Source organism: Larus michahellis, chromosome Z, assembly GCF_964199755.1.
Source record: "Larus michahellis chromosome Z, bLarMic1.1, whole genome shotgun sequence".
In the NCBI taxonomy this organism is placed as follows: domain Eukaryota; kingdom Metazoa; phylum Chordata; class Aves; order Charadriiformes; family Laridae; genus Larus; species Larus michahellis.
This window is the reverse complement of record NC_133930.1, coordinates 70,596,356-70,618,486: the sequence shown is the minus strand read 5'-3', so window position 1 is coordinate 70,618,486 and position 22,131 is coordinate 70,596,356. Positions and strand designations below refer to the sequence as shown.

Sequence of the window (22,131 nt, the reverse complement as noted above, 5' to 3'; positions counted from 1 at the left end):
ATCTAACAAATTCTCCATGTAACAGACACCATGAGGAATCATAACACCATTCACTGAACCTGGACAGCCTGCCAGTAATCCAAAATACAGCCAGAGTTTCCCCTCCTGCTATGTCATTGTTGTAAACGCTGTGGTGAGTGAACCAAGTAAGACCTATTACCAGTCTGCGTAATAAAAAAACCTGAAAGCCTACAGATTCTCAAAAAAAAAAAATACTTAATATCAAAACTAAATAACAAAAACTGTTGTAGAGTTCAAAATAAAAAGGAAAATCAATACCCATAGATTGCTTTTAAGTTGTACAGGCAATACATTGTTAAGCAAGTGACACCATTAAACAAAAAACATAATTAAAATGTTCTCTTAAGTGTTATGAATCTACACTATGCAAAAAGACTCACTCACCAAATCACCATCTCACCTTATAAGTGGTTTCCAAGTTACCTTCCACTGCAACAGCAGACAGAGTTTTCTTGGCAGGAGGAAAATCATTCTCTTCAAGCTCAGCAGCTGACCTTTTTTGAGTTGTCTGCAAATTTGGAATGGGCTCTAACGACGCACTCTCTATTTGTTTGATTTCCATACTGCTGTTTAAAGGTGCAGCAAATTCATCAGCTGCAGTTGTCAAGGATCCAATACTGTTCATACATAAAGTAATTATTACGACCGTACAAGAAGCCAAAATTTACCCTGTATAACATTTCTGTATGGATATTACACATAAATCTATGGTAATACTCTTTCTTACTTAATGTCAATATTAACTTCAAATGTACTATTTACTACCAAGAAACGTTTTGCTGTGCTATCTTGAGTTAGAGAATTTTCTAGTTGTAACTGAATCTAGTTACTTTAGAAACTGTTCTATTTGAACTCCACTTGGTATTTTCGTAAAGTATAAAAATATGACAACAGATTAACTGCTCTAGAAAATCCTAAAATACAATACTACTTATACGTGCAGTTGAATCTTCATCCCCACACCCTTCTACCCCCTGCAGTATGATCTCAAAAGACAGCAAGACATCTAAGGAAGCCGCAGAGACTAGGGAAACAGAGTAAAGCAGCAAGGGACAGTGAGACAGAAGATGTACCCTAACTCTGCCTGTCAGCAATTCTGTCTATTATCAGTAGCTCCACAGGAGTTAGAATTCTTACATTGTGTAGCCAAAATTCATTGTGTAGCCAAAGACCTATCCTTTCAGTAACTAAGGGAACGACATTAACATCTGATGTTACAGGACAAGGTCCTCCACAGTGATGTGGAATTGCATCACACCTCCAGTTATGATCTGAGGACTTACAGTAATACAGTAATTATTATTTTTTTTCACAACTTTGCAACACTTCCTATTCTTCAGAATGTCTTTTTCCTTTGACTGTTGGGCTTTTTCCTGCCAAACTGACCAGGAGATTTAGTTCAACTGTAAAGTTGAAATAAAAATTTTGTTACATCGCATTGAGGAGTATTCCTTGTAATGGAAACTCAAACCCTTTGTATCACAGTACTGCAAATTAGCTGTTATTCTGTTGAGTAATTTGTTTGGTTTTTTCAGCTCTTCTGCCTTTTGAACATGGCATAAACTCAAGAGAATGATATATGAATTAATGTCCACTGTTAATCATGTTCTCCAAAGTCCATCTACACTAAAAATTTGGAAGAGCAATTAATAAACAGCTACTTTACAAAACTCTTATTAAAGTACTGTAAAAATGCAAATATGCTTAGATTTTTCATTTCAATTCATTTTCATTCTAAGTATCCATGGCAGAATAGACTCAGGCTGGACAGATGACTTCTACTAAAAAGGAAGACTTGCTTTAAAGGGTAAATTGTAACTAAGGTTGACACCAAAATCCCAGCTAACTAAACCACTAACTTTAAACCACTAATGAGGTCTTTCTCAAACCTGATTAGAGCCCTTTTCACTTTCTTAATTCTCTGACCAGTCTGCCAAAATTATTTCCTCTTCCATTCCTTCTTTTGATAAGTTCTAATCTGTAACGCGCATTCAGGGAACAATCAAGGTTCACAAAAAGTGTTTCACTTTGCTCAAATATAAAGCATTTACCTCTCCACTTCAGTCACGCTTGTTTCGCTTGTATTTATTGGGCTGATAAGTATTGGGGCTGGTAGTAACGGTTCTGAAGTTTGTTCCAGCAAAAGAGATGCATCAAAATCTTTTGAGTCAGCTGGGATTTCCACCAACGTTAAAATGAATGTCTGTTCCTCCTCCGGACATCTATGATCATTGTTCACTACTAGAATTTTTTTTTCAGAGAAATAAATAAATAACAAAAATCTATTAGTCAAGTTTGAAATTACACTGTTCTCTTCATGCCCTCCCTACTTTGAGTAATTAAATTTTAGGCACTCATATCTCCATGGAAAAAGGCACCAGGGATATTCTTGAGACAATATGCTTCCTTTCTTCTTAGAAGAGATACACATCATCACCCCCTGGAGCCTATTCATTGCAGTGGAGTCCTAATTACCATTCAGAATTAAGAATATTAAAAATGCCTAGTAGGGATGGAGCTTTCTAAATGGGTGTTCTAGCAGTAAAGAACAATTTGCAGTTTAATAATCTTGTGTAACCATGGTCAAATGGTCCTCTTTTTTTAATTGCAACTGTCAAGTATTAAGAGGTACTTCTTTAAATGGCAGAAGTCTACTATTTTGACAAGTAAACACAAGGATTTTTCCTCTCACTGTAGACTTGCAGAAGAGGACCTGAGAAGTATAGTCTAGAATTTAATAAATGAAAAATATAAATAATTTAGTCTACAGATGGACATTAACAGATAACTGCCAACTGCCATCCGTTAGAATGAATTTAAGGAGAGAACATTTGCAAAGTTTTCAAAAGATGGAAAACAACAGTGCCGCTCCGCTGCTCTCATTCTTGATGATGTGAAGCTGCTATTGTTTCAACCTCAACTCACTTCGGTTCTGTATCTAATTAAAGATGATTTAAGATGCTCTGTCCCAAGATCCTTGCAACAACAGATGTCCAAGAAGTATTAGCCCTATCTTTTGCACATGCCCAGGAGTTACAACTTTGGACTGCAGCTTCCACGTAAAGTAAGTATTCCGTGCTTCTGATACCGTGATTTTCCCATACCCGAGACAAGTACTGGTTCCAAACCAGCTCCATTTCAATGTGTTTTAAGGAAAAGCAGCCATTACCTTCATGCCTTTCATCACATCTAATCAGTTAGGCGTTAATTTGCTGACTCACTACAGCTAAAGAGGGAAGTCTGGTTGTTTTCTTCCTTTTTCTTCCCCTCTTCTCCTTTCTGCCCTGCTGCATACTTGCACAGTCCAGCCCTCCTACTCACACCACTCTGACACTGGCATTCACTTGACAATTTCATGAGCCAGTATAGCTCACTAAGCCAGTGGAAAACTACACAGGTTCTCTCCCTTTGTCACGTTCAATTTTTGACGAATAAGTGCGTCAGAGACTCATAAAAGACTCTAACAACTGCTAAACCTAGCACGAGGTAAGCAGCAGCAACCCACAGCAGGGAGGAGAGAGTAAGTAGTTTCCCTTCCACTGATATTTAAACTTAATGAAGTGTCATTCAAAAAGTTCCCAAGTCTAGTTTGTGTTAGTGAAATGTAATGGTAAGAGGCCAGGGAGGGGAATGGCACTGGTCATTATTTTTTTAATGAAATATACTGATTAATCATGTCAATGAAAACATGTTAAATTTTTTTATTCATCTTTGCGTAATTGCAAGATACACAAGTGTGGGCTTTTGCTAACTTAGAATATTAGAACATTATACCTGAAGTCTCTTCTGTGCTGCTTACACATTGTTGTCGAGAATCCTGAGCACAAGCTTCCTTCTAGAAATAACACATTTGAAATAAAACAAGTTAATTAATCTGAGAAATAAATAGAAAACAGGAAAGAAAAAAGGTAAAGAGCCAAAAAAATCTAATCACATAATCATAATTGCATTTTGTCAGCTTCTACTTCTAGCTATTCTAGGTTGAAGGATATCAGCCTGACACGGACAAGAAACACTTGGGGAATATAAAATTTATATGCAGCCCATTGTCTGTATTGATGATTTGTCAAAATAAATTTATACTTCCTACAGCACAACTCTGTCAGAGATGACTCACGTAATAAATTTCTCAGTGGCACTAAGAACACAAATTCCCCCAACCATTACAAAACCACCAAGTGCCAAAGAAAAACACCAAGCTCTACAACTCATCTATCCCTTTGCTTTCATGGCATGTACCTTTGCTAAAACCAGGAATACTCCACTGCAAGTTGCCTCTTCTCACACTCTGCCAGTCCCGTAAGAGCCAAATCCTTCTTGTACCTTGTTCTAACATGAGATCAGCCTTGACACATCAACAGGTTGCACTGCGGAAACAAGCTACTACCCATCAGCTGTTCCACTGTAACTACAAGTACATTGATCTCACGCAACACTAAAAAACCTGAAGGAACTGAGAATGAACCTTTCTCTCATGAAGGAAGAAGATACACAAAGGAAGGAATGTGAAAGACACTTTGTCCATGATAATATACATGTAAAACTCTTCATTGTGTTTTTAAATAAATGGGAAAGAGTATAGCAAAGGATAAAGTTTGTTTTAAACAAAGCAAATGAAGATGTCAATGAAAATGCTGCATCCAGCAGTGGCATTTTCATTTTAATTTTAACAGATGTAAGATTATGAGGTCAGACTGAATGAATACATGAGACCTGGGTAACTTCTTCCATCAAAACTCTTTAAAAAATTGGTCAAAATTTTGCTGAAATATTTATCACTAATTGCTGAAATGCTATAAACTGAGGCTTGCAAAGATTAAGTTTGCCTGAAAGATGAGGTTTGGTTATGCCTTTGCAAAAAAGAAAGTTTCATTCACTAGCTGAAGTAGCAGGTCTTTAAAATGGGTGAGTACATTTACACCGAAAACCTCTTCCTTTACAGAATTTCAGAAACTGTGCACTTCTAGACTGTAATTAAATTAAGTTCTTTACCTGAGTAAAGTTGATTGTGCACACATTTTTCTCAGGAAGACAAGCATTTTGCTCAGGAAGCCCATCCACAGAACGTTGATTTGGATAATCCTGTAGTCCAAAGTGAGATTTTTCAGGTTGCGGTGATGCAGTTACCTGTCTTAAATCCTCTGAATTTCCACAAGGATTTTTCTTCTCTGTTCTGTAAAGTATGTATCTAGTTAATTTGAAACCAAGTGAAGATACCCATACGTTGGGTAGATTCTTTATAATTATTTAATATGAAGCTTATGTAGTTACAGAGAAACAGAGCACCTATTTAAAAAACTACATCAGTCTACTAAACAAAAGGCATTATCTTTGAACAAGTCTACATAAAGTATTTCAGGAAAAAGCCTCCCTAACACCACTAATTGAGACTTTAATACTAAAAGTATGACCAAGCAGGAAGCCTTACAAGCTCATTAACATTTCCAAATTGATCAACTCCTTAACATTTCCTTTCAGATGCAGTTTCATGGGATGTAATTAAGCAGCAAGTACTAAATTCTGAAACAGCAAACATAAGTTAATGTTTTACCTCCAAAAGCCATACGACAACATGCAAGAGAGAAAAACCTTAAAAATAGAAGTCTAAACTGTACACTTATGTGCATAAACACACACAATATCTGTAATCACACTGTTTCCATCACAGATGCATACTACACATGTACTTCAGCTACGTATTTTAAGAGACTTTAAGAATAAAGTCAATATTAACTGATGATTCTTCCTACCTCTCAGTTTCGTCTACTTGCTTGATAAATTCCATACTTCCAGTTGCAAAATCATGAAGAACTGACGAATCACCTGCAGCTGGTCTGAACTCTTCTAGTTCCACCTTTTGCATTTCTGCAGTACCTCTCAGGGTTGTAGCCTCTAAGATACATAAAAATAAAAATTAAAATAATGTATGTGTGTATATATAAGCTTTTGTATATTAAAATGTATGTATGTGTAGATGTGTATATATAAACACACTATAAAATTATTAACAATTTTGCTGAATATGTCCACACGTCTTATATAAATGAGACATATACACATATCTCATCTTGCCTGTGGTATGTTGTGCATTTTGCCAGCGACATGAAGATAATTAAGAGTCTGAAGAGCACCTTTTTTTTTGTAACGGCTTTAAGAATACCAAAACAGTTTTGCGTATCTCCCCTTCTGGTTTTAATAGAAGGAAAAAATGGTAATAATAGAAAAGACTACAGTGTATTGCACTGTATTTCTGTAATAGGCAGTTCAGTAATTTAAGGGCTTTCCAGATAATTTAAGACCTGCACAGAAAATCTGCTATTCAGATTTCATTTAATTTTATACTCAAAGGTATACTTATGTATAAAACTATACCATAAATGGATGCCCCGCATTACAGTGGTGATGCATCTTCTGTGAACATGAAGATGAAAGTGAAAGACTACTTTCAGCTTAGTTTCATTGCATAAAGAGATGTGAACCCATCAGAAGAAACCATTTTCAGAACCCTAGGATAAGAAACAGGCTTACCAGTTTGAACGTGTTTTAGTTGTTCCACAGGTACGTTTGTATGAAGTGACTTTTGAATTATGTTTTCATTGGATTTCAGTACTCCAAAGTCTGGCTCAGGCTTCAAGAGTCTGCCTCTTATCAGTCTCATACTATTCACGGTAGGCAAAGAGCTATCACTGCAAGTAAAAAGGAACAATGCCATCAATATAGTTCTTGATTTTTGACAGTTAGTTGTGAGATGAAACTTGTATTTCCAGCCACAGATCATTGTGCAAAGAAGAGATAAGAGAGATGGAGTAGATGAGACAATGAAGAGCTGAAATGCAGGCTGCATCTGGCTGAGGAGACAGAAGACTATTTGGCAGAACAAAAAATAAAGATCATCTGGGAATCAGAACAGGATGGAAACTAGTATGCTCCCTACCTCCAGAAAAAAAAAAAAAAAAGAATAATTGAAATATTTAAAAAACATGAGAAGATCAGAAATCTAACACTGATCACATAGTAGTAAGTTCTGGTTAAAAATATAATAAAAGAACCACTGGACTTAACGTAAAATATCTTTGATTATAATTTTTCAGGGGAGTATAATCCGATAGTTTATTCGAGCAATCGACAAATGAAATAGTCTTTCAAATAATATAACTTGATCACCAGCAGATTTATTCTGAAATGGTGTTCATCAAGCTGTTTCAACATCCACAAATGTCTAAACAAAATTAAAAAACATAAAGCATTAAAAAAAATAAATGATAGAAGATCAACTGGTTCCTCATCATCCCTTTACTCTAAATCTTTGATCTACATCCCATAGCTGCAGTGAAATTAAGCAATTTGCCTTGGCCTAATTAGCTGTAAAGTACTTTGGGAAAACAAGCTTGGTAATTAACGGTGATCCATACTGACTAAATTCCAATATTCTTTTTTCCCCCACCAGGGTAAACTTAACTTCAGGAGTGAAGAACAAGTTCCACATCCCCAAAATTATACACCAACATCTCATAAAAGTCATAAGAAAAAGACAAGAGGGGTTTTCCAGATTACATACCAAACTACATAAACTGAGAAACCTTTGCTAGAGCAAGGCTGACTGCAATTCTATAAAAATGCCAGAAAGAACCTAGCAAGAGTAAGCAGTGTCAGAGGACCTCTTTCCCTAAAGAAAAATAAGTAGTAATTTAACCTGGTATCTGTAGCATTTTTCTCAAAATATTCTTTGACACCTATTCTTCTGTCAGTGCTTTGATCCTCTACATTAATGTTGCTTCCATCCTCAGAAGGGACCAATTCCTTGGTAGAAGTGTCTGAAGAAAGTAAGTACTGACTAGGAGTTCTATTTTGTTTCGAGTAGGCGTGGGTTACAAGGCTACTGCCCATGTCCAACTCATCTTGAGCGGGTAACGTGTGCGTCCATTCTGGTTAAAACAATAAACAGAATAGAAAAGCATAATTTAAAAGAATCAGGTTGGGCAGATACATAAAGCTATTTTACAGATGTTCAACTTCAAACTTCATTTAGCAAAGTCTGCATTCTCCAAAGATTCAAATCCTAGGTAAATGCAGTCCTAAGATCCCACTTTTGATTGTAAGAATGCAGAAACTAACATTCAATCAATTAAAGCTGATAATAAATTCTAAATCAAAGTCTATCAAAAACCAAAATAAACCCAGGTAATTTCAGGTTGTAGCTAGCTGGGTGGAAAAAGCTATGCTTCAGGTTAAAGGCATGAAAAGACCACTAGTAGTTATGATTATTTAAGGCTGATTCCTTTCTTTTAGTCCAATTTAAGCGACCTGATTAATTTAAACTTGTCCTCCCTAAAACAGGTCTCAGAAACATCTTTGTAGCACAGTGATGTGGTTGGCAGTATCTAATAAGATGCTTTACTTTTTCCAGCCAACTTGCATTACCTAGTCTCACTATGCATTACAATTCAGCAGGACTAAAAGCATAAAAAACTTGATCTCCTGCTGTACAGCAGCATATGGAAAAGCTTTGCAGCCACTGCTCCATCCCTCCTTAGGTGGACCCTGAAAGTACAGGTAAGGCTTTGTCCCATAAATCAGATCATACCTTCAGTGCTTGTTTTTAACTGGAACATTGGATCACCCATTGCAAGTAAAGTCATGGCAGCTTCAGTGCTTCCGTCATTAATTCCTGCGAAGTTGTTCACACACGTTAAAAGTCACAAGCGCATTAACCAGAAATCCACTTATCTGTATTCAAAAAGCATCTGATATAAACATCAGTATAGTGAAGTATGTATTTTTAAAATTGTTGCCATTCATGGCTCAAGACACTTGTAAACAGACAGCAATTCTCATCCACTAATTAAAACTATTTTAAAAACACTGAGCAGCAACATTATTCCCTTTAATGGTGTACTGGGTACAGCTGGCAAGGCACTGGCAGCAGGGAGACTGCCCTGGACACGGCCGGTTCCAACCGACCCACTGCAGGACAGTTGATCCTGTTAGCCAAGATGGTGGCACTTCTGGGAAACATATTTAAGAAAGGGGAAAATGTTGCACAGCAGTGAAAAGTGAGGGAAAAAGTGTCAGAAACAACTCTGCAAACACCAAGGTTGGTAAGGAAGGAGGGGGAGGAGGTGCTCCATGTGTGGGAGCAGAGATTCCCCTGCAACCTATGGAGTTGACCTTGATGGAGCAGGTAGATATTCCCTGAAGAAATTGCACCCTGTAGAGGACCCATGGTGAAGTGGACTTATCCTGACAGATTATACCACATCGGAAGGACCCCGCACTGTAGCAGTTTGTGAAGGACTATATCCCATGGAAAGGACCCGACACTGGAGCAGGGGAAGAATGTCAAGAGGAAGAATCAGCAGAGATGAGGTGCTGGGAACTGACTGCAACCCCCACTCCCTGTCCCCCTGTGCCGCTTAGGGGGAGGAGGCAAAGCATGAAATGAAGTTGAGCCTATGACGGTGGGGAGGGGAATGTGTTTTAGGTTTTGTCTTTGTTTCTCACCATCCTACTCTATATTATTTGTCAATGGATTAAATCAGACTTCCCCAATTTGAGCCTGTTTTGTAAGTGATCTCCTTGTCCTCATCTCAACCTAGAAGCATTTCCATTTTATTTTATTTTCACCCCTCATCCTGTTGATGGATGTGCATCAAGCAGCTGGTGGGCATCAAGCAAGCTGCAGGTAAGCACTTGCGAAGTTTCCTCTTCTCCCGGTACAACTAACCACAGCATAGGAAAGTGACAGACAGGACACAAAGGGCACATTCTGACCCTGGAAAACAGAACCTTGCAATGCCTGGTCACCCTACTTGATAGAGGACAGTAAGAAAGAAAACAGTTTAAATCTCCTCCAAAACATAAAAGCATCCAGTATCTCATGAGAGGTTTTTTTATAAGATACACAAACCTCCCAACTTACAGCAAGAATAACTACATATTGGTAGCAAGTTAACAGGAAAGATATGGACAAGACTGGTTCATATATACCTTTGTCCCCCTCTGGATTTTCACGTATGGCTGTTTCCTTAAATAAAAAGAAAAACGGTATCAAAGTTCTATAAAAAAATGAGTCCATAATTTGAATTTAATGCTTACAGGTAAATTCTCTGCCCAAAGGCTACCCTGGCTTTGAAAGGGTATTTTAAAGGCTGACACTATTTACTTTCATAGTTTTCCCACAGCTGTGTCCCTCATATCTGTGTGGGACAGGTAAGAGTATAAGTTATACTGTTACAAGCAGACATGGCAACCAGACACTGACCATATAGCTTTGTATGTAAGGACATTCTTACAGCTGTTAAGGTGCTTACTCTTTCCTCCTCCAGTACCACCGGCTGGACAGATGCATGAGAGAGACTTTCAACATCAGTAACCACCTGCACATCTGGTATATTCACAGATATTTCCAGCTGTAAAAATAATTTTAAAAGTATTTCAGTTCGTCAGCCTCACGAGAAAATCTATCAAATGCATATTTTTATAAACCACATATACTTACCAGATCTCAAACATTTAGTGGGATCCTTCCCAAAAATCAAGTCTTATACTACATACTTTCTAATAAGGCAGCAGTTGTATGAACTGGAGGCAGAACTGGCAGTGCTGCTTGTAACTAACCAGAAGCATCAGACAATTTAAAACTTGTTTCCAATTGCTTATTACTCCACCAAACTAAGTTATATGTCTGAGATCGTTCATGGTGGCTGTTTACCTCAAATGGGTTTTGTTAGTTTTCACACTTTTTCTGCTTTTTACATCTTCAGGAAAGAAAAAGCATTCAGCCTTTTTCCAAAGTAAGGCTACAGAGTACACACCCACCTGCCATTTTACCAATTTTTTTTCCCCTTCTTCTTTAACGCTGTGTTTTCACTGAGAACTTCAGACATTTGACATTCTCAGAAACGAGCACTTGAAATTGGGCAGAAAGATTACAATATTTCCAGTGAGATTCTTATGAAAAACACTGCTCAATCTGGGTAGCTTTCAAAGGCTTGCACTTTTATAGATACTTTCCACTGTTCTATTTAAATTTGACAACAGCTCAGTCCTCAGGTATCTGACCATATCCCTTACTAGTACTCATGGCTCCTGTGTGTTAAACCAGGAAACTTGATCATCATCCCTGTAAATAATATATTCCCCATCTTTGAAATGACGGGATTCAGCAAAACCTTCAGTGCAACAACATGCCTGTCCATTATTGTTCTAGAGTTTCCCTTGGTGTTTTGACTGACCTCTAAATTTTCTTGCTGTTTCACCCAGAGAAAATACCATATGATTAATTAATGAGACAAAAAAGCAGGATTTCAATGGGAGAAGAGAGGAAGATGACAAGTAATAGTAAGCAAAAAGAACTGGAGTGAATGGAAAGAAGTAGTGATAAAGATCTGAGACATGAATGGAACAGGTCAGATAAATTTGGAACAAAGTGAAAAGAAAGGAAAAAAAGAGCAGTGAAGACACATAACTGAGATAAGATGGGTTAGAAGGAACAAAAAAAGCAAAGAAGTCATGTTGAATGATAGGGGGAAAAAAATTATAAAAATGTCTAAGCCTTTGAGCACAATCCCTTTCAAGGTCTTGAAAAGAGTCACTATTCCCAAACCTCCACAGTTCCCTGAGAACAAAAAAGTATGCCACTTCCCTCTCTAAGTGACTGGTCTTAGTAGATATGACATCAAGTCTTCTACAGTCTTGAGATTTATTCTAGTCTAAGAGTACAATTAAAACATAGGCCTGTGCTCTAGGCATAAAGTTTCAAACTCTACAAATCGTCTATGGAAGAGTCAAAACATACAGCTTTTGAAAAAAATAGACAAAGATGTAGATGGTCTCTCACTGACAGCAGCAGAGACTGAGGTCCATGGATGGACTGCAGCCGATGGAGGGCCCATGCTGGAGCACCAGCAATGTCAAACTCTACAGCCTGAACCAAAGGGACAAGGGCTGGAGATTTTAATGATACACGTTTAAACTTTTTTTGAACCCATTATTTGAGTTGTATGCTATAATAAGTACTATAGCAAGAACAACATGAACCAAGCGAAGACAAGCCTCAGAAGAAACCAGGCAAGTGCAGTCATGACCAACCTGAGCTGGCTTTGATGCCCAAAAACTCAACATAACATGCCACCTCTCCTGAACAACCACATAACACATGGAGTCCAAGGCATGGACTAAATAAAAAAAAGGACATTTGATGGATATTTTAAGGGGTGGCTCACAGACCAAGGGAATGATATCCATGTATATATCAAAGGACAGGAAAAGTAGCTGTGGTTGGTAACAATGTACTGGGTAGTGCAGGACCTGAACATGATACAAACAGATGAAATAAAGGGTGAGCATTGTACTGTGCATGGCTGGGATGAAGTTAGTTTTCTTCATAGCAACCTACACGGTGCTGTGTTTTGGATTTATGACTACAACAGTGTTGATAACACACCAGTGTTTTTGCTATTGCTGAATACTGACTGCACAATGTCAAAGCTTTTGTTTTCACACTCAGTGCCCCAGGAAGCAGGCTGGGAGTGGGAAAGAGGTCAGGAGAGCTCACAGCTGGGACAGCTGACCCAAACTGGGAAATACTGACCTAGCATTTGGGTCAGTTTGACTCAAAGGGATATTCCGTATCATATGATATCATGCTCAGCAATAAAAGCTTGGGGAAGGGAGGAGGAAGAGGAGGGCATTTGGGGTTATGGTGTTTGTCTTTCAGAGTGACTCTTACAGGCTGAGGCCCTGCTTTCTAGGAAGTGGCCTGCCAATGGAAAGTAGTGAATAAATTCCTTATTTTGCTTTGCTTTCACACACAGCTTTTGCTTCATCTATTAAATTACCTTTATATCAATCCATAAGTCTTCTTACCTTCCTTCTATCTTCTCCTTGTCCCACAGGAGAGGGGAGTGAGCAAGAAACTGTGTATGTGCCTGGCTGCTAGTCAGGGTCAGCCCAACACAAAGTTTCTGGGTGAAGGGGACACCATATACAGAGACATCTCCCTCACTCCCTTATTTCCTAACATTCAAATGTAAAATTGAAATGCTTGTTTGTTCCATCTTAGGCCTCTAAACACGTTGTAAGTATGGTAGTCTATGCCTATGTTCAATCACAATAAACTAGTGAGCACCCTGCAGCCCTATATACAGGTTGTAAACATAACGGGACCTTAGACTGATGTAGTATTTTGTTCAAAACCAAGTACATTTCCAAGTAACATATGCCTACTACTCTCAACGTCATTCTTAACAAATTAAACTCAATTGAGATAAAACCCAAATATTCGGAGATGCAATTAGAATAAAATCTGTTTAAGTAATCAAAACAAAAATACATGTGCAGAATTCAGCTACATGATACCTCCTCCATGGTTTCCTCTATCTGAACAGGAACAGGTTTTGGAGATCGAAGACCTATAGGAACAAACACTGGAGCTTTGTTTACTTCCTCTGGTGCAAAGCATTCATCTTCATCATCAGGCTCAAAGTCATCTGTCTCCTCCTCCTCCTCTTCCTCCTCTTGAGAAGCCCGTAGGGTCACCAAGGTTATCTTTGAACTTCTGTGCTCCTTCCCAGATTTCTTTCTATGTGTAGTTTTCAAACTTTTGCCTCTAGTAGCACTCGGTTTAACTTCTTGCCTTTGACTCCCCTTCTCACTGCCATCAGCCTCACACTCAGAGGCAGAAGAGGCAGCAGTTCGTAGCTCTGAGACATGTTTTGCCAGTGCTATCCGTTTTGATGACCTTCTGGACTGCTTTCTAAAGTACAGAACAAAAGCATGTTTAAAAAGCAATGATCTCTAAGACATTCCAAAAAAGGGGTTACACAAATCAAAACAAACTCAATAAATAAGAGGATCATTGTGACCATCAATACAATCTATTTACTTCCTAACGTATAGGGATAAAAATGCATCTGAATACCATTTAACCAGAAATCCTAATTTCTTCATGTATGCACAAAGTACTGATTGTAAATGTCTATTAAGCAGTTTCAGAGTGTTAGAAAGCTGCACAATTAAACATGCAGAATTCTTCGATTAGAAAAGGCTGAATTAATTTTCATTTTGAGGGATATGGAAGTCACACGCTTTTTACGTCAAGGCAACATTTCCAGTTCTCTTTTGCTAAAGCTATGCTAGAAGCCCCAAACTGTGATACTTTAGTTGATCAGACTAATATCTAGAAACTAGAACTCTCAGACGATAACTAATTATCTGCTTGGTTTCTCAGACAGCAATCTCTTCGATAATCAGCTGCTTACTATTTCCCTCCTCAAGTGATGGGCATGACCACTTTAGGTACTAAAAGTAATTCTAAACTTCCCCCCAAACACGTCATTCTTGGCAAACTGATGGTGAGGGGAAACACATAGCAGCAAAGGACACTTGCAGCGCAGAGTTTCTGTTTAGGTTAATCCCATAATCCCTGAGCCCTCAATATGAGTGCTTCAAAATCCTCCCCTTTAAAATCAGGAATTCCTATTGAAATCAAAGGTTGACCCTGGCATGGGTTGGTGAGAGTGCTCATTGTGTTCATTTCATGAGAGTGCAGGCAAGGTAAGAGACATCTGCATGCACCTGGTAGAGTTCAGATGGAAGACACAAGGACTGACATCGTGCATGTGCTCACATAACATACTGCAGAACTATGGCTAATAATTACAGTTTTAAAACAAACGCCAAAAGCAATCAGTTGAGCTTACAACTCAGTAATTACATGGTATTAGTTGAGCTTACAAGTCAAGTAATTACACAGTATTAGTTATTTTACCTTGTGACGTTGTCTGAATTTTTGTCCTGAGAGGTAGAAAGCTGAGAATCATCTTCTTGTTCTACTTGACTCTCACTTTCTGATGATATCTCTGGAGACTGGAGTCTACTATCGTGCCCGATTCTTTTACAAGATGGTTCTTCAACAGGGTCTGTAAAATTGTGTTTTCTTGTTTCGTCTGAGAAGGATGTAGCTTCCACAACGTTACTGGAGTTTTGCTGAACAGAGAACACAATTAACTATCATATTAAGCACCAAACATTTTTAACTGATTTTGTGACAAAAAGATTTAAAGGACTAAAGTTTGGGGTTCTGGAAAACATGTCCAGCTGTCACCTCTGATAGCTTAGGACATTTTCCCCCATTTTCTTTAATTTTAGGGTCTATAGCAAAAGTGTCATTAGATAGTATTATCTATGATGCCTGAGTTCCCAGTGCTGCTACTAGTTAATAGACCAAGACCATGTTCAACTTAAGAGCAGCAACTCTTCAGAAGCGGGAAAGATGAATAATTTTCTAAAACCACCTACTAATTTAAAGAACAATTTGAGGGAAGGAAAATTTTTTTTTTCTGCCCTGAGAACAAACTAGGACAAAAAAACTACAATAGTTTACAGAACAGCATTTAAATATTATTCAACACACACCGAAATGTATCCCAGAACATAAAAAACATCAGTAAGCACAGTTCTGTCAACTATGGATGCTTGACTAAAATAATATACTAACGGAAATGTTTTAGTGATCCATCTAGAAAATAAGGAACGCCAGATAAAATTGATTCAGGCATCACAACTTTAGACAGAGAAGGAACTAGTCTAGGCTAGTTTAGGCCTGTTAAGCGAATTTAAGCAGAAGGTGGTCTGAACTTGTTCACATACATTTCAACTTATAAGTATACTTATATGGATTTTAACTAGTATCTGATGTCAGACAGCTGCTTTAATTTCCATTGTTCAATTAATAATAGACATTAATTGGTAACAGTGTCAGCATGTATTTATGATAATGCAGACTTAAACGTAAAACTGTAAATATGCCCACAGTTTTTAGATTCTAAGTCCATTTATTCAGCATCACTTCCAACAGCAAATTAAAAAAAAAAAGAAAAGAAGAAAGGAGAAGGAGAAGAAAGGAGAAGGAGAAGAAAGGAGAAGGAGAAGAAAGGAGAAGGAGAAGAAAGGAGAAGGAGAAGAAAGGAGAAGGAGAAGAAAGGAGAAGGAGAAGAAAGGAGAAGGAGAAGAAAGGAGAAGGAGAAGAAAGGAGAAGGAGAAGAAAGGAGAAGGAGAAGAAAGGAGAAGGAGAAGAAAGGAGAAGGAGAAGAAAGGAGAAGGAGAAGAAAGGAGAAGGAGAAGAAAGGAGAAGGAGAAGAAAGGAGAAGGAGAAGAAAGGAGAAGGAGAAGAAAGGAGAAGGAGAAGAAAGGAGAAGGAGAAGAAAGGAGAAGGAGAAGAAAGGAGAAGGAGAAGAAAGGAGAAGGAGAAGAAAGGAGAAGGAGGAAAGAAGAAGAAGAAGGAAAAAAGAAGAAGAAGAAGAAGAAGGAAAAAAGAAGAAGAAGAAGAAGAAGAAAAAAGAAGAAGAAGAAGGAAAAAAGAAGAAGAAGAAGAAGAAAAAAGAAGAAGAAGAAGAAAAAAGAAGAAGAAGAAGAAAAAAGAAGAAGAAGAAAAAAGAAGAAGAAGAAAAAAGAAGAAGAAGAAGAAAAAAGAAGAAGAAGAAGAAAAAAGAAGAAGAAGAAGAAAAAAGAAGAAGAAGAAGAAAAAAGAAGAAGAAGAAAAAAAGAAGAAAAAAGAAAAAAAAAGAAAAAAAAATCACATTAACCTTTCACAGCCATAGACTGTATTTCTGTGCCATCTATGGTCCTAAGAACTTAAACACAAGAACTGAGGTATAAATTGGCTCAAAAAACATGACCAGCACTTACCATCAATACACCTGTTTTTTCTAAAACCAAACACACTTCTGCATTTCTGCTCTCAGCACTGTCTTCTTCTCTGTTTTCACCTTCTTCAGGATAATCTCTTTTTCTAGTAACTCCCACTAGGTTTGGCCTTGCCCTCCAGAGGGATTCCCTTGCTTGATGCAAAGGTTTTGTACCACTCTGTTTACTTTCTTCTCCAGAACTTAATTTATCATTGGACCTAGAAAAACATTTTTCAACTTTTACTTCTCAGGAAGTACAAAATACACTCTACAAGCTTGGTTTACTATCAAATATTTAGTACGTCCAGCTAGAAATGAACTTAAGTGTTCTGCATTTTTATTTAGTTAGTTGGTGAAGTTTTAAAAAAATAAGGGAAGAAAAAAAAAACAATGTGGAAGGGAAATAATTTGCTTTTCTGCAGTAGTGGACCTTTCTGATTACTTTTGGAAAAGTCTTTTGGAAGGACACCAACATTAAGAAGTCACGTAGAGCAGAAAGTTTCAGCTCTACCACCATAGGTCCCAAGAGTTAAGCAACCATAGAACACTATATTAATTCCAGTGCTCAAGGTACTACTGCTTTTAAATAGGATGAAATTCTTACATCTATTCAAGCACATTCAAATCAGTAAGACAGAAAACCTGGTCTTTGAAACTCATGTCTCGGCAAAGGGCAAGAAGGAGGATCCAGGGAACTACAGGCCAGTCAGCCTCACCTCAGTCCCTGGGAGAGTGATGGAACAACTAATCCCGGAAACCATTTCCAGACACATAAAAAACAAGAAGGTGACTTGGAACAGTCAGCATGGATTCACCATGGGGAAGTCACACTGAACCAACTTGATAACCTTTTACAGTGAAATGACTAGCTTGATAGATGAAGGGAGAGCAGCGGACAATGTCTGCCTTGACTTCAGTAAGACTTCTAACACTATCTCCCCTAACATCCCTACAGAGGAGCTGATGAAGCATGCGCTGGATGAGCAGACAAGGAGCTGCACTGAAAACTGATTGTATGGCCAGATTCAGAGGCTGGTGATCAATGGCACAAAGTCTAATTGGAGGCCAGTAACTAGGAGTGCACCCTACTGTAAACAGTCAATACTGTGTCCAATCCTGTTCAACATCTTGATTAATGATCTGGATGATGGGGCAGGCTGTACCCTCAGCAAGTTTGCACATGATACAGAACTGTGAGGAGTGGCTGATCCATCCACAGGGACCTGGACCAGCTGGAGAAACGGGCTGACAGGTACCTCACGAAGTTCAGCATAGAGAAGTGCAAAGTCCTGCACATGGGGAGGAACAACCTCAGACACCAGTACATACTGGGAGTCACCCAGACAGAAAGCAGCTTTGCAGAAAAGAACCTGGGTGGACATCAAGGTGAAAATGAGCCAACAACGTGCCCTGGCTGTAAAAAAAGGTTAATGGTATCCTGGTATGCATTAGGAGTAGTGTTGCCTCCCCTCCCCATTCAGTGCTGCTGAGGCCACACCTGGACTAATGTACTGGAGCGCCCAGAACTGGTCACAAGAGACTCACGGACATACTGGAGAGAGTCCAGCAAAGGCCTATCAAAGGTGAAGGGACTGAAGCATCTCTCCTATGAGGAAAGGCTGAAAAGAGCTGGGACAGTTCAGCCTGGAGAAAGAGAAGGCTTGGTCAGGGTGGGTGAGGAAATCTCATCAATGTATATAAATACCTGAAAGGAAGGTGTAAAGACACCTTCCAGGTGTCTTTGCAGTGGTGCCCAGTGACAGGACCAGAGGCAATGGGCACAAACTGAAACACAGGAGGTTCCCTCTGAACATCAGGAAACAGTTTTTCACGGAGAGGGTGATAGAGCACTGGCACAGGTTATCCAGAGAGACTGTGGAATCTCCATCCTTGGCAATATTCAAAAGTTGTCTGGACACAGTCCTAGGCAACCAGCTCTAGGTGGCCCTGCTAGAGCACCTAGGTGGGCTGGTCCAGGTGACCTCTGGAAGTCCTTTCCACCATCAACCTTTCTGTGATTCTGTGAAAATCCACCATCACAGAAGCCAAGAAGACCATAAGGTAAGGCCCTTGTCTTCTTAGCACAAAGACTCTGGGATATGATTTCAATGTAAGTTATGGAAAAGATTTTAAGCAGAGGCTCAGAGACAGACGGGAACCAGAAGCTAATTTTAGAAAACAGCAAAAGTAAATTGATTTGAGTCTGCTCTGTATCAGTTAAGACTGAGCAAAAGGTAGCTTATAACATAATCCATAACTGTTACACATAAATGGCACTATCTGCACATACATAAAAAGCATTCCTTCCACCAAAGAACGAGGACACTGCACATCATTGCATGAACTTCTCCTGCTGGAAGGAAAAAGTGAAGAGACTCAGAATACATCTAAAACAGCAAGTTCATTTTATGTTACTCTACCTGTCCACTTCTCAATTATAAGTGAGTTTGAATGGTACTGCTCAGTCTTCCTTTCAACAGTCCACATTCATAGTGCACTGCATCCTACAAATGTAATACTGAGAATTTCAGACAGCTAAACTCTTAATTTTTGTTTCTACTCTCACCTGCAAAGCACCTTCTAAAAAAGGAAAACAGCCTTGAGAAAAATTCCGTTAAAAACTCTTGTATTACCTAAGGATGCCACCTAGTGACCTCCACAGCATATAGCATATAAAAACTAATACAGCTCAGATCCTACACTTCAAAAAGCAAGTGCTGTATGAAAACAACTGAACAAATACAGAAAGTTTTTAAAGAGCTTTTTTACTTTGTCAACAGGGAAATTTACCTTTCTGTGGTACCCTGAGTGCTTCCTATAGCATCTGTAGATAGACATTCTTCTTGTTCTCCCTTGCTGTGGCAGTTACGTGATTTTTTAGAGGAAGAGAGTGTTTCTGACTTCATACTTTTTGGATTTATGTCTAGATTGTCATTCTTGGCCAAATCCCCCACAAACAATAATACTTCCATGTCATCCTTAGATTTGAGGAAAAAAAACCCAACAATATTAGCACAAAATACATCACCTGTAAAATAAAGCATTGCAAGTTATGAGCAAGATGTTAACCTGAGAAAAAACTTTGCTTAAAAACTTCGAAGTAGTTTATGACACCCATCACTGTTCCTTTAGAGAGGTATTTATCTAATAAAAACAGATACTATAATGAAGAGAGTCTTTCATGAGCAACCACCAAAGAATTCAGAAGAAACCCAGCAACTGAAACATGGCATGCAGGCAACCATCCATGTATGATGAACATGACTGAAATTTCGAAGTCTAAGTGAAGTCTTTAGATTTGTTAACAGAAGTCTAGATGTTATCAATGTGTCATTAACAGAATTTTAGAAGACCTCATATTACGTGAAAATATTAAACAAGAATGTAATTCCGACTAGTCCAAATTAATTTATGCATTTAAAACAGCTTATTTAGGTGTCTTAAAAACACCTGGTGCAGAACCAAGCATCAGAAAGTATAGTCAGAAATATCTGAACAGAATTCTTACTTTTGAGGAAAGAGGTTCCTCAGATTCTTCTGCCACAGGCAGATTCTCTCTTTTATGTGCTTCTTCCTGAACTGGAGCAGCAATTTTTTGTGCCGCTGGAGATTCTTTTTCACTATGTGCTCTTTCTACGTTTGGTCTAGTTCTTGGAGATCCATTCATTATGAATTGTCCTGGTTTCAGAGCACCCAGTTTGCCTTCTTGGGAAGTGGATTTTTCAGCACTAGTGAATTAAAAGCAAACAAACAAAACAAACAAAGATGTTACTTGACTTTAGCTGGAAGGGGAAAAAAAGCAATTCTGCATTAAGTTTTGAATCAACACTTATATAAGAGGGTTAGAGACTGACATAGTGTTTTGCTTAAAATCAAGAAAATCACCTTTTCGAATACATGTCTCACATTTTGGGCATTTATGGATAACATGTGAGAAGGAATAACAAGAATTCTTTGTCACGGCCTTTTTAACACCAAGAAAAAGGTTGTGTTGCTAACCATAACAACATCTAAATATCTGCAGTCTAACACATGCTTAAGATCTTATTTTAACAAGAGGAGGAGTAAAATAGAAGAGCACACTGGGATCAATGAAAAGACAGATCTCTGACATTTGCAAAATTTACATGTTGCATGTGATTGCTGTATATGCAAATACAAACCCAATAATAGAAAAGCTTGGTCAAAAAGCGCTGTGAGCTCATACAGATCAAGTACCAACCAGATAAACAGTAACAAGTAGTTCAGCTCAACTAAAAATGTGCTCTGAAAGCATGGGAAGAAGCTGCCCGTAGGCACTGAAAATTAAACACTGGGGAAAGTGAGGTAACAAGGAACAAAAGAATTGAAACTTGCAAAGGTGTCTCATTACACACCAGATGAAAGCTTTTCAAATGCAGTTTTGCTAAACTCTAACCTCACCTGCTTTGTTCACACAATATGTTTTCAGAGATACAGGGCAGCTGAGGTGCCTCTTGCTGTTCCTGTTCCTCTTTGCTCGATACATCTGCTTGACACAACATGGCTTCATTTTCACCCTTTAATTTGCAATTAAAAAAAAAAAGAAGATAATCAAGCAAGTTTTTAAAACAGAAGTGTATTTCATAAAAAGAATATAAAACTACAGATCTCTGTGTTATCTTCCCAATCTGAATCAAGAAAAGAATCACATTATATTTACTAAGAGTAATCTGCCCAAACACATAATTCAATTTATAGGCAAGCAGGAACAGGAGTCTCCATAGTCCTGGGCTACCAAGAGTTAGGCTCTTAAATACTACACACACCCAAGCATTATGGGTAACACTTTTCTATTTAGCATTCAATCAACTCTCTATTACATGGAGCACTACAGAAACAAAAATACTTTGGCAAATGGAAAAAACTTTGAAAACTGGACACTGCAGAGCACAGCGCAGACACACCCAAGCCGCTATAACATAACCTCAGATTCAGAAGGGTTTATTAGTTTTACTTCTGTATTTACGGCACTGGTTGCACAAAGAAGCCACTCAAACACATCCCTCAGCGCTCCACGTCTGTGACAGCTTTATTAGTACAGAGGAGCATCAGACCTGCTATGGTTCTACAGATTTGCGCAGCACAGTGCATGGTTGACAGGCCATAGGTCTAGAATAGTCAAAGCTGAACTGCAAGCAACTATCTCAGCTAGGAATGAGCTGATATCATGGCACTGAGAGGGAGACTACAGATGCAATGCACTTGAGCTCCTCTCTGGGAATGCAGTACACAAGTACTCCAAGCTAACTCTAAACACCTTCAAGAACAAAACCAGGTATAACCACTCCAAAAAATTAATCACTCTTACAAAGCTTAGCTATGTTTGAGATCTAAGGCACGTCGACACAGCCATGCCTACATCCATGAGCAACCCGCAAAATGGTTACTCAGAGTTCATCAT

General features: G+C 38.4%; 1 protein-coding gene across 8 annotated transcripts in view; it reads right to left on the bottom strand.

The window, feature by feature from the left end:
• The window catches only part of BDP1 (BDP1 general transcription factor IIIB subunit), a 53,559-nt gene that overhangs the window by 6,051 nt on the left and 25,377 nt on the right, over nt 1-22,131 (bottom strand). For 2 of the 8 annotated variants that reach the window (XM_074569063.1, XM_074569065.1), the window contains exons 23-38: nt 21,132-21,247; nt 20,218-20,437; nt 19,500-19,687; nt 16,711-16,927; nt 14,792-15,009; nt 13,381-13,777; nt 10,314-10,430; nt 10,009-10,045; nt 8,606-8,689; nt 7,715-7,946; nt 6,550-6,707; nt 5,772-5,913; nt 5,014-5,194; nt 3,796-3,856; nt 2,073-2,262; nt 422-638 (exon numbers count right to left, since the gene is read on the bottom strand). In XM_074569063.1, the coding sequence (XP_074425164.1) occupies nt 422-638; nt 2,073-2,262; nt 3,796-3,856; nt 5,014-5,194; nt 5,772-5,913; nt 6,550-6,707; nt 7,715-7,946; nt 8,606-8,689; nt 10,009-10,045; nt 10,314-10,430; nt 13,381-13,777; nt 14,792-15,009; nt 16,711-16,927; nt 19,500-19,687; nt 20,218-20,437; nt 21,132-21,247 (2,775 nt within the window). Of the gene's footprint in view, nt 1-421; nt 639-2,072; nt 2,263-3,795; nt 3,857-4,260; nt 4,389-5,013; nt 5,195-5,771; nt 5,914-6,549; nt 6,708-7,714; nt 7,947-8,605; nt 8,690-10,008; nt 10,046-10,282; nt 10,431-13,380; nt 13,778-14,791; nt 15,010-16,710; nt 16,928-19,499; nt 19,688-20,217; nt 20,438-21,131; nt 21,248-22,131 lie in introns of those variants that run through there. The other 6 variants (XM_074569067.1, XM_074569068.1, XR_012584840.1 and 3 more) reach the window with 5 other exon arrangements.